The sequence below is a fragment of the Oryx dammah genome, unplaced genomic scaffold (assembly GCF_014754425.2).
Source record: "Oryx dammah isolate SB20612 unplaced genomic scaffold, SCBI_Odam_1.1 HiC_scaffold_11164, whole genome shotgun sequence".
Lineage (NCBI taxonomy): Eukaryota > Metazoa > Chordata > Mammalia > Artiodactyla > Bovidae > Oryx > Oryx dammah.
This window is the reverse complement of record NW_024080557.1, coordinates 5,419,186-5,432,459: the sequence shown is the minus strand read 5'-3', so window position 1 is coordinate 5,432,459 and position 13,274 is coordinate 5,419,186. Positions and strand designations below refer to the sequence as shown.

General features: G+C 36.2%; 1 protein-coding gene across 1 annotated transcript in view; it reads left to right on the top strand.

Annotated features, from left to right (window-relative positions):
* LOC120860712 (eukaryotic translation initiation factor 3 subunit H) overlaps positions 1-13,274 on the top strand; it is a 99,520-nt gene that overhangs the window by 29,053 nt on the left and 57,193 nt on the right. The window contains exon 2 of the mRNA XM_040236459.1: positions 4,351-4,507. Within this exon, the coding sequence (XP_040092393.1) occupies positions 4,351-4,507 (157 nt within the window). The remainder of the gene's footprint in view (positions 1-4,350; positions 4,508-13,274) is intronic.

The window sequence follows — 13,274 nt, the reverse complement described above, 5'->3', positions numbered from 1 at the left end:
ATTTTTAAAAATGCTAATGGCTGTAATATGTCACCAGAGTAAAGACCTCTCCAGTTATTTAAAAAAACTCCCCTGGTCATTTTGATAAGCTAGGAACAAAGGATATAGAGCTCCTGAGCATGTGGGATCATTTGTGACACTTATAAACAAAATATAATAGAGGAGTATGCTTTTGTTTGGAGACCTATTAAACTCCCCGTGTATTTTGTTTTCAAGATTAAGAATAGGGAGCGTGACATCAATAAGCAGGGTTAATTAAGAGTCTGTCAGCACTGTTTTGTGGACAGAAGCATATGAGTGGTTCGGGGGAGAGACAATGAAAGGCTCGTGAGCAGGACTAGAACAGGACTTGTGTGATGGAACATTCCCATCTTGTGGCTTAGTGAGGACAGTGCTGCTAAAGATATAGATAGAGCTGAACCTCTTTATCTTAGTTATGTACGAATTTACACAACTAGGGCAGTTGTTCATGCTATTAGACTTCTCGTGATTAGGGCACAAAAAATGTGACCACCAGCACCATTCCCTCAGTCTTTTTGCTGTCTGTCCCTGTAAACCCTTCTCTGAACTTTTTTACTCTATGTAGTAACCCTGTTCCTACAACTTTGTTATGGAGACTTCTGGAGCTGTTGCCACCACATTCTGTTTCAGTTCCGTTAAAAGAAAACCTATTTGGAGCCTCAAGTTACTCAGTTATTGTGAAGTAATTAAATATACCTTGGTGTCGGAAGTCAGATCTCACCTCCCTGCTGTAATAAATCTATGTCAGATTATCTGTTTCCTCCTCTGTAAAATGGGAAAATAATATTACTGACTCTGTAGAGTGATTGTGAGGATTTAATGAGTAACTGCATTTGAGGCACTTAGTGGAGTGCTTTTGACAAAAGTAATTGACCGGTATTTACCATTCATTCCTTTAGCAAATACATTTTGAGTATATAGACCATGAGCAGTACATGGATTCTGTCTTACTCATAAATACCGATAATCTACAGAATGTTTTTCTAGATACGGTAAGTTCTTCGTTATTTGTATACAATAGCAGAAGCCTATGTGTCAGTGGGTTGCTTCTGCTCAGGAATTTCCTTCTGACATCTAAGTGTCCTCTGAAGTTTGTAATGCAATTCCACTACATTTTTTTTTTGAACTAAAGAATTGAGATGTTAGTGTGTATGCGGGAAATAGGAAGGCTATAAAATGTCAAAATGAAGAATGAGTTTGCTTAGTTTTGTTAAAAGTTTTTTGTTTTCTGAATGAGTTATTATATTTGACTTTATTAAATTGGCAAGATCATAAATGTTAGAGTTGGAAATTATTTTAATGATCACCAGGCCTTTCCTAAAGCTTTCTGTTTTGGTCAGTCAAAAATGCTAGAGAGAATTCTTCCTTAAAATGGATACCCTCTTTCCTGAAACTGTCACCAGTGGTCCTTACTTTGCTTTTCAAAGTAAGACACATTCTCTACTGCCTCACTATTTGGACAGTGCTCTTTGTGATCGTCCCTAGCCTGTAGAGAGATTTTAATTCATTGAACTGGTTATCATCACAGGATTTTAAACTTTCTCTAGTCCTTTAGGGGGTACACCTATTCATGTTCATTGTCTTTAGCCGGTGAAGTTAAACCACTGCTTTTTCCATTACTCAGGTGAATACTGTTACTGGTAACTTTTCTCTTGGTCATTGTAGAGGACTGGCTGTAGCAGGTCAGTGATGCAGAAAAGAGCGAGATAATAATTTCTCTTACTTGGAGGACTGTGCTTCTGTGGATACTGTATAAATTGCACTGATTCTTGGGGCAGGCATATCAGGCTGCCATGCTGTTCTGTTCTGTTGCTCCCAACCCCTTCACAGTTTACTTTGTTTAAAGTAAGACAGTCTATGCTAATTTGTTTTTAAAGATAATAATTGTTTTTTCTCACTTCTATTTTCTTTGTAAAGGGAAATAAGGTTATTTTGGTCTGGCTTCTGGTGAAACTATGCTGGGTCATCAATACTCCGTTTCCCACATGTAGGAATCAGCTGTTAGGAATCAGTTGGTGCAGAGATACACACTAAGCTCAGATATCTTCTAGCATCTCTCATTTACTTTGATTTCAGCTGTGGTTCATTAATAGAGTTCCGTATCCAGGAAACTAGGTAATCTGGGCAAGCTGATAGGTGTGTTTGTAATAACTGTTTATCAGTTTTGTGTATCCCTTCTTAATCACCGATGTTTCTTTTATTTTTTAATTGGGAAAATGGTGGTTGTTGGCAGAGTTAAGTTGAATGGGAATTAAACAGTTCTGTTTTCTTTTTATTGATAAAGTCAATAATATTGATTATTGAGCATTATTTCAGGGCGGATCCTGTGTGAAATATTTACTGTACATTTTTCTCATTTTTAATAGTCTTAAATAATGCTCTGAAACGGTTCCATTTTGCAAGTCAGAAATCTAGGACTTGGGAAGATTAAATAGCTTTCCCAAGGTCACAGCTAATAAATGCTAGAGCTGGAAATCATTCTTCCTCTTCCTGCATGACCCCTAGAGCCTGTTTTTGTGCCTTTCAAGAAATGGAGAGGTCTTTTATACAGAAGTGTGTCAGGCTTATGCACGTTGGTGTCCTTCTGCAGTAGGCTCTTCCCTGCTGACTGCTTGCTGTTCTTAGAAGGTCTGGATCTTAAACTGATGTAAAGTCTTTCTGAGTCCATTCATCACAGAGTCTTTGCTTCATGTCTGTTCCTAACTCATGGTTTTAATAATTAAGCTGCTGGTATGAGAATCATCTTCTTGTTAAAATATGCCCATAAGCCTTGGAGTTTAAATCTTGGTTCTGCCATTTCCTGGATGTGTGATCTTTAGCCATTTACTCAACTTTTCTCTGCTTCAGCTTTCTTATTTGTAAAATGAGTATAATATAATGCTTTTTCCTGAGGTACTCACGAGGATTCCATGATTGATAATACAGGTATAATAATACAGGTATAATAATTGAATACTGCCTGGCACATGATGTTCAGTAATTGTAAACTGTATTATTAACTGGTTACTGATGATTTATTTCTATCAATAATATACTTGTTTTAAATTGAACACTAATCAGTAAAACTCTTAATTCCCATTTTGTTCTTAGACTTATTTTTCCCTCTGATAGCTTTCCATTGTATTTTAGACTATATTGCCCTTTAGTCTTCGGGCCACGTCCTTGTACTGAATAATACAGACTACTACTGTTAATAATACTATGTGCCAAGCACTGTTCAAAGCCTCTTAATATATTAACAGTCTCATGTTGTAGGAATTATTATTAATCATGACTGTTACTGTAAACTTTTAAATTAATTGCCTATTTAGTCATGCAGTGTACCTCTTCATTTTAATGGGAATATTAAAGGAGAGAGTAAATAGAAGAGCTGGCTATTCCATTAGAGGTTATTTGGTATATCCTTATTGTTGAGAAAAATTAGGTAGTGTTGGTGACTGGGCTGTCATTATGTTCTCTGTTACCCAGCAAGTTCTTGGATACATGTTCCTGTTGTTGCTTCCTCTGATAAATGAGATGCTCTGTCCAGGAACCATCTTGAGGTGTTGAGAGTTTGTCAGAGGGTTCTGTTTTTAGATGTTCATATAATTGAGATCTTTATCTGTATGTCTTACTGATATTTTTATCTTTTGTGGCAGGATATTGCTGTTAACAAAGGTTAACAGGGTCACTTTCTCTGTAATAGTCTCAGGTTGAAGTGGTAATGTTAGATTGAACTGAAGGAATTCTTGGATGCCAGACCTTTAAGCATCTTTGACTTAAAGGTTGTGAGTGTTCTACATGGACATTTTTTAGAATGTAATTTTATTTATTTATTTATTTCTAATGTATTTTTGGCTGTGCTGGGTCTTTGTTGCTGCGCAGACTTTCCTCTAGTTGCGGTGAGTGGGGGCCACTCTCCTGCTGTGCTGTGGGGGCTTCTCATTGCAGTGGCCTCCTTTGTCGCAGAGCACAGGCTTTAAGGCACGCCGGCCCCAGTACTTGTGGCTCGCCAGCTTGGTTGCTCCATGGCGTGTGGGATCTTTCTGGATCAGGGATTGAACCTGGATCTCCTGCACTGGCAGGCAGATTCTTTACCACTGAACCACCAGGGAAGCCCACATGGACATTTCTGACACGTCTTCAGATTCCAAGAGTTTCAGGTGTACATTTAGACTACGTAAGGTTTTTTTTTTTTTTAATGTAAGGGTAAAGGAAATGGTTTGTAAGAAATTTGGTCAGTTCTGTCATATAACTGTGGGTTCATCAGTATAGTTTTATTTTTTCTTTGAAATAAAGGAAGTGTAAACTATAAGAGTGATATTTAAACTTTTATTTTTTTTCTTTTAGGTGGTATTAAAGATTATCAAACATTACCAGGAAGAAGGACAAGGAACTGAGGTGGTTCAAGGAGTGCTTTTGGGCCTTGTTGTAGAAGATCGACTTGAGATTACCAACTGCTTTCCTTTCCCTCAGCACACTGAAGATGATGCTGACTTTGATGAAGGTACGGGTATTCACACAAATGGTTATTGATCCAGCGCTCACCGTAACGTTTGATAATTGTTACCGGGAGTTCATCAGAGTAACCTAGTTCTCCGTCTCTTGAAAAAGATTCTACAGATTATCTGAAATGAAGTTATATTATCAAAAACTTGATTAGTTTGGCCTTTAGATATTCGGGATTTGTGATTCTGATAATTTGGGTAGGAGCTGTGCTGATGTTAACTTTCTCATTGTGAAAGCGGCTTACCAGTTACAGTGTGAAGGACAGAAATTGTTGCTATGTCCCACACTTACTTCCTTCTGTAGTTTTTTGACTTACTGTTTAAGAAGAGATGAGTTGTCTACTTGAGAAAGAAGATACTCCTTAAGCATTTCAGAATCTTTGTGCTGCAGGTGTAATTGCTTTGTTAGCGAAGGCCAATAGTAAGATCCTACTAAAGGCCAAGGTCAGCATTCTAAAGGATTTTTTAAAAAATCTAGTTGAAAATTAGGTTGTCCGAATTCTCACATTCTTGTCAGCACTTACTTGTTGTCTTGTTGATGATGGCCATTCCAACAGGTGTGAGGCAGTCTCTGATTGTGGTTTTGATGTACACTTTCTTAATATTGGTGATTGAGCACCTCTTCATATGCTTGTTGGCTGCTTTTATGTCTTCTTTAGAAGGTGAAATGTCTTTTCAAGTCTTTCGCTAATTTCTTAGGGCTTTGTTGAAGGAGTTCTTTATATATTCTGCATATTTACTCCTTTTTGTATATATAGTTTGCAGGTATTATCTTTCACACTTTCGGTGTTTCTTTTGTTGCACAGAAGCTTTAATACAATTCAGCTTGTCTATTTTTGCTTTTGTTTCCTATACTTATGGTGTAATCTCCAAGAAATCATTGCCAAGACCAGTATTATGAAGGTTCCAGTATTACGAAGGTTCTTCCATATATTTTCTTCTAGGAATTACATGCTAGTGCTGTACTCTTGTGATTATTGTTGCTTTTATAATATGTTTGGAGTCAAGAAGTGTGAGGTCTCCAACTTTGGTTTTCTTTCTCAACATTATTTTGGCTATTTAGGGTCCTTTGATATTCCATAAGAATTTAGATAGTTTTTTTTTCCTATTTCTGCAAGAAAAAAAAAAAGAAAGAAAGAAATGCCATTGGTATTTTGCTAGGGATTGTATTGAATCTGTAGATCACATTGGGTATTATGGACAATGTAACGGTATTCAATCTTCCAGTTCAGGAATACGAGATGGATGTCTTTTCCTTTTGTTTTGTCTTTCAGCAATGTTTTGTAATTTCCAGCATATAAGTGTTTTGCTGCATTGGTTAAGTTTGTTCCTAAGTATATTATTCTTTTTGATGCTATTGTAAATGTGATTGTTTTTTAAATTCCTTTCATTCATTTTATTGATCACTTTTAACTTTGGTAAAATGTTATCTCATTTGACTTCATGTCCTCATAGTACCTTGAACGTATAGTAACACAAAGTATATTCTTACTGAGGTTGATACCTTGATATTGCAGTTTGATCTGCACATTTTTTTAACTGAAGTAGTACTTTTAGAAACTAACCAAGACTGTTTTATTTTAGGCACTTAAGTATTTGAATTTTTAAAAAACTTTAATAAGTTTTAAAATTTTTTATCTTAAGCCAGCCAGAATCTCCCTGTTTCATTTGAACGGCTATAATATGCCTATTAAATGTGTGTAAAACACAAGTTTATGGTTGGGATTTCACTTCAGTCTATTCTGGCAGTATTTGGGTATCTCTGTTCCCAAAGAGTCAGACACGACTGAGCAACTGAACTGAACTGATACAAAATTAGGCTTCTTTAGTTTTGAGAGATAATTTTTAATCCTTTATTAATAGATTTCAGGAACTAAAAAGCCTCTTGATGGAAGTGAAAGAGGAGAGTGAAAAAGTTGGCTTAAAGCTCCACATTCAGAAAACTAAGATCATGGCATCTGGTCCCATCACAGTGTCAGACTTTATTTTTTGGGCTCCAAAATTACTGCAGATGGTGATTGCAGCCATGAAATTAAAAGACGCTTACTCCTTGGAAGGAAAGTTATCAGCAACCTAGATAGCATATTCAAAAACAGAGATATTATTTTGCTAACAAAGGTCCATCTAGTCAAGGCTATGGTTTTTCCAGTGGTTGTGAATGGATGTGAGAGTTGGACTGTGAAGAAAGCTGAGCGCCGAAGAATTGATGCTTTTGAACTGTGGTGTTGGAGAAGACTCTTGCGAGTCCCTTGGACTGCAAGGAGATCCAACCAGTCCATCCTAAAGGAGACCAGTCCTGGGTGTTCATTGGAAGGACTGATGCTGAGGCTGAAACTCCAGTACTTTGGCTGCCTCATGCGAAGAGTTGACTCATTGGAAAAGACTCTGATGCTGGGAGGGATTTGGGGCAGGAGGAGAAGGGGATGACAGAGGATGAGAGGGCTGGATGGCATTACCAACTTGATGCACATGAGTTTGAGTGAACTCTGGGAGTTGGTGATGGACAGGGAGGCCTGGTGTGCTGCGATTCATGGGGTCGGGACACGACTGAGCGACTGAACTGAACTGATTTCCATATTCACCACCCTATCTGGAGATTCACAATTATAATTCAGTAATAACTATTTAGATTTTGGAAGACCATGGCTTGCTAGCATACTTTCTTTGATTTATAAGTGAGCCTAAGAGGTTCATTTGAAGTGACTTATTCAGTTTCCCTGTTAGTGGCACAGTTGGGAGCAGAATCCATTCCTGAAGAGTTTACATTGTCTTGTGGTTTTCTCAAGTAGTTAATTTTGTTTTATAAAATCCTCAGTTTATTTGTTAATGAATTCTTTTTGGCTGCACTGGGTCTTCATTGCTGTGTGTGAACTTTCTCTAGTTACACAGAGTGGGGGAGTCTGTGGTTGCAGTGTGCAGGCTACTCATTGTGGTGGCTTCTCTTGTTGCAGAGCATGGGTTCTAGAACACAGGCTCAGTAGCTGTGGCCCCGCGGCATGTGGAATGTTACCAGACCAGGGATCGTACCTGTGTTCCCTGCATTGGCAGGCAAATTCTTAACCCCTGGACCACTAGGGAAGTCCTAAAATTCTTAATCTGAAATATGAGCAAGGAATAATGTTTAGTGCAATTATGGTAGATGAACCCACCAAAGATCTTGATCATTGGATGCTTAACTTCTCTTATGGACTTGAGATAATTGGCCTGTGTGCCTTTTCATTAACATATGCTTTAAGAAACTCGTTTGAAAATAACACTGAGGTAACAACAGACTTCAATTTAGCATTAAATAATAAAAATATTACAGGACATTGTTTGCTGTGTATTATTAAATGTGCATTTTCTATAATCATTTACTCTGCATAGTTGAAGGTTTTATTCATTCCATTTTCCAGATGAGGAAAGCTAATTTGGAAACTAGTAGGACTTGTCATTTTTCTTGTATGTGTGAAAAACCTAAGACAGTGCCCAGTATTTCTTCTTGAGTTTTAGATTCTTTCATTTAATCTGTGTATTTATCTTAATGGATATTAGTATGCAGTCACCATTAGACTTTTATCAAACTTGATAAAAGCGAATTTTTTGTTATAGTTCTGCATGTTTATTATTTTAAATCATGCTAAAGGCCTATTGTTTTGCTTACTGCTCTTCTGTTGTTTTATGCTTGCTAAAACTAATATTTGTTCAGGGAAGGATCTTTTGCTCTTTCACCCTAAGGAAGTAAAACACTCACCAAACATTTAATAATTTTAGTGATTACGTATTGCGTTCTGTTTGTTTGTTTGTTTTGGTTTGTTATTGTGCCCAGTGTAAACTAGAGATTCTGTAATCTGTGGGCCTGTTTTTGCATATGAAAATTTTTTTTGAACTTTTTATTTTGTACTGGACTATGGCTGATTAACAATGTTGTAATAGTTTCAAGGGGACAGTAAATGGACTCAGCCATACATATACATGTATCCATTCTTCCCCAAACTCCCCTCCCATCCGGGTTGTAATGTTTCTTTGGAACACTGTCATGCCCATTCACTTGTGTATTTTCTGTGGCTGTGTTCCTGCTACAGTGGCTTAGTTGAGTAGTTGTGACAGATCATATGGATACCTGGCCTGAAATTGTTTTTTTTACTGTCTGGTTCTTTAAGAAAAATGGACCGTTTCTTTTTTATATATATCTTTTTCTTATTCTTTTCCCACTCATAAAGTTAGATAGTTCTTTTTATCATGAATTGATGGCTTTTTGTTTATTTCTTTTTGATTTTGCCCTTGCCTCTGACTCTCAGTCTAGACTGTTCGTGGGCACAATAATGAAAATGCTGGTATTATCGGGTGTTTGTTTCACTGGTGCACCTGAAAATATCAGAATGGTAGTTTTTGCTTTAATTTTACTGCATTTTTCCCTTTTTTTAAAAAAAAAAACCCACACATTGAATTACTGATATTTGGGAGAACTGTTTGCAGATAACGGACTTCCCTGATGGCTCAATGGTGAAGAATTTGCATGCAGTGCAGGAGACACAGGAAACGCTGTTCTGATCCCTGCATAGGGAAGATCCCCTGGAGGAGGAGATGGGAACCCACTTCAGTGTTCTTGCCTAAAAAATCCCCTGTTACAGTCCGTGGGGTTGCGAAGAGTCAGGCACAGCTGAGTTGACTGAGCTCACGACTCGCATCTGGAGATAGTAGGAAAGGAAGGCTTTCGATTATGGTTGTAGATTTGTGACCAGGTATTGTGGAAAGAGAGTGGTATGAGGCCAGAAAACTCAGGTGGAAATCTCAGCTCTATAGTTAGGATCTGTGTGACTCTGAATAACTCACTTCTGAACCAGTTTTTATCTGACTGATTGATCAAGCACGTATTAATTGCTCACTTACTGAATACTCGGAACATAGCTGAAGGAGAATTTCCTTACGAGGTTAACATTTTGGGTAGTGCTACAGTGGATTTATGTTACAGTAAGGTGATTCAGAAAATAAGAAACTGTTGGCGTGAAGTTTCACTCTTTTTTTTTTTTTTTGCATATGTGATAACTCTCATTTGAGTGGTTTAAATCTTGATACACGTCCATGTTAACAGAATTTACTCTCTAGAGAGATAATGTGCTCATATTAGAGAATATATGATTTTTTAAAAATTAAGTAGAAAAACTCATATTAAAATTCCCATTAGGGGGCACTATTATCAAGCTTAGGAGAACTAGAGACTAATTTGTTTTCTCAGACACGCAACCCGAGACTTGCTAAAAGGGAAAAATACTTTCATCTGATAAGATTCAGATACTTTTTATACAATCAAATTCCTTAAATATGGTTATAAAGTGCAGTAAATTAAACACAGATCCAATAACTCACTGTCTTGTTTTTCAGTCAACTAAATCAATATAATATTGCAGGTGATATAAAAAGCTTACTTTATTCTGAATCAGAGCCAAATCCATAATTTTCCAATTTAGAATAGACAATTTTGAAAATTTTGCTCCTATTAAGTCAGTCACAAAGGATGATCCTTGGCCTTCAAATAAGTTTCTTAGAGAAATGAAGCATGAAGACTATTGTGCTACCAAAATGGAGTCAGGGGAATGAGATGATGCCTAACTGAGACTGTATTGACTGTAATTACTGAAGTAATTTCACACAGTGAAGCAGTACGCACACACACATAGCTCTTAACCTTTCTGTTTATTTTCAGGTACTTGAAAATTATTTTCTTTTCTATTACTTAAGGTTAGTGTTAGAGCAAGAAACACTACTTAACACTGTGCCGTACGCTATCACTTTATCATCAAGCTTCCGAAAGAAAGGTAGCAGTGTAGCCTTCAACAGACTTTTTAAAGACTAAAGTATAGATTGGCCAAAATGTAATTAAAATGAAATGTAATCACAGTGATTTTTCATGGCATAGGTGTTATTTTGGTATCACTGGATTCAGAGAGAGTGGGTTTGTATGGTTACATTATTTTCCTTACTTTCTGCCTTGCTAAGCCGCAGTTTACATTGGAGAAAGTCTCTGCTTAATTGCTTGCTTCCTGAAGTCTCACCTTCTCCTTTGCTTGCAGCCCACACGGTGAGGGCAAAATGGCTTTAAACCTGGCCGGTGGTTACTGCTTCAGCTGTGTGTTGCCTCTGAGTTCAGGAAAGCACCGAGTCAGAGTAGAGAAAGCTTTTCATCCTTTCTCAGGCCGATGGGGACATTCTGTGAAAAGACATGATGTTTAGTTATTATTTTGTATTATCTTCTATCTGTATGAACAGTGATCACTGTGATCTGTTTGACAAATTTAGTTTTTTTAAAAAAACCATTTCTTTTCTTGCTTTATTTTTTCTCCCAAAGAACTTTTCTTGGTAGAAATATTGAAAGTTTATGTAGGCCGTATTGGAGTGTGTTTTGAAACTTATTGGAGAAGTAGGAGCAAGTTTACTTTGTGACGTCAAATCATTAAGTGGAGGAGGTATGATAAAAATGTTTCCGATATCTTAGGGAAAATTTTCTTTTCAGCTTTTATCCAGCAAATTACGTTGAGTGGGTGGTGAAAAAGATACAGATACAAAATCTAGTTAACTGCTTTGAAAGATTTTAGGTGGGAGAGACAAGTGTATAAAGAATTGTGAAATAGAATTGATGTGAGTTTAGAGTGAGGAAAGGAAAAAATGATGGCAACACTCAGATAGGAGCTGCTCATTCCTTTTGGGTGATGACTTTACAGTTACAGGGGAGGTAAAGTTGATTATCAGTTGCATTTTAAGTAATTTTTAAGAAAGTTATGTCTTGTGAGTTTGTTTAAATTAGTCACATTTTGGGGCCCTCATCCATAACACAAGCATCTCTAGAAACAAAGAACAAACTATTTAATATATATTCAATTTGGCATCTTTATTATTCAGAGCTGATTATGTCCCTTGATAGTATTTTTCAAATTTTGTTGCTGATTTTCTATCAGGTAGTGAAGTTGTCTTTGACATCTGGGCTCTTTTGATACATAAAAAGATGCCCGATGGTAATTGAGTGCTTTGTTTATAGAAACTCAGGACCCTTGCTTCATTTAGCTCTATATAAAATATTTAATAGGTATTTAAATAGAATGCTTAATAAATCTTAAATATTTAATAAACTATTTCATATATGTTTCATTTTCAGTGAAATACTGTATGGTCAGGTAACTAGAGAGAATCTGCACTCTGACTTATGCTGCAGTTCTCCAGGGTACTGATCCTTGGTGGTTATTCACGGTAGTGTTTTGAAAATGTTAAATCCTTCACACTGAGTGATTTATTGCTGAATATTCAGGGTAATGAACTTTAGATTATTGCTTACTTAAATTATTTTGATCACTCATAAAGCTATGGTTTGTGATTTGAAACGAACTTAATAACCTTAGCCATATTTTATATGCTTAGTTTTTTGGCTTATTAAGGTGATTAGAATATGAGAAGTAAAATCCAGATAGATATAAAGCCTCAATCCTGATAGTTGTATGCCTTTTTCGTTCTTCCAATTTGGGTGTCTGAAGATTTTAAAATACAAGAGTAGGAGCAAAGTCTACTTCTTTTTAAAAGCTTGAAAAATATTTTTTGTGTTTACTTCATGTTTTAAAATTTAGGATTTTCCTCTCGCTTTTTAAGTGAATTGAGAGGCTCCTGTGCATGGAAGGATATACTATTGAAAATGTGGTCAAGGTAAAAGATTTTTCTGCTTTAAGAAATTAAAGCGCTTTACACTGTACCCTCCCTTGGTCCCTGAAGCGTAAGTGCTATGGTTTGGAAAGAAGCCAAGTAAAACCTGTTCAAATTTTGTGCAGACTTAAAGTAATACTTTAAGATTTGAAAATTACAGGTGGATACAATACTTAAATAGTATTTAAAATTCCTGTTTCCCAAGTCTAAAAATGTAATCCTTAAATTACTATTCCCAGTGGTTTAAATTTTAATTAAATAAAAATAGCCTTACTTTTGGACCACAGTGACATTAGGTATAGATATTTGAATTTATTACTGAACTTTAAGATAATAACCATTAAAAATGAACTGTTTGGGCACTAATTAAAATGTCAAAAAGTCACAGTTAGTGTGTAACCAAAGATCCTTGCTATTTCTGTTTTACTAAAAATTGTCCTAATCATCATAGTTAAAGCTAGCTTTCTATCTTAACCCAGGAGAAGTGTTACCTGGCTTCACCCCCCCCCCCAATTCAATACATTATCTGACCTGCAAGTTTTATAGATTGATAGATTAATTATAGTTAGGTTTGATGTTTTGGTGCTAATAATTGTGTTTTGCAAACTGCCCTTTATATTAAGAGTGAAGTGTTCTGTTTGTTTTGTATTCGTCTCTCTAGGTGAAATTTTCATAGCTCTTGAAACTTATCTGTTTGAGATTACTCTCCAAGACTTACCTATTATCAGTTTTAGACTGATCTTTTCATACCTTTATCCCGTTTCGACATGAGGATTATTTGCTGGCTTTTTTTTTACTCAGTAATTTTTACTCAGTACATTTTAGATGCTTCCTAATATTTCTGAAAACAAAGGCAATATTTATTTAGACTTAAGTAACAATATAATGGCATGAGTTTATAATGCAACCCTGCATCGCCCCTCTTTTCACCCTCTACACATTTACCCTTTGTTTTCTCTAATATTTAACCTACAGACTTTTTAATATACAGACAGCCTTTCTTTCCTCCTTGAGTGGTGAGAGGATTACAGCTATTTCAGTGGTCTTTGCAGAAATATATCTGTCTTGTTTCTGTTTTGTAGAATTGGATGGATGAGG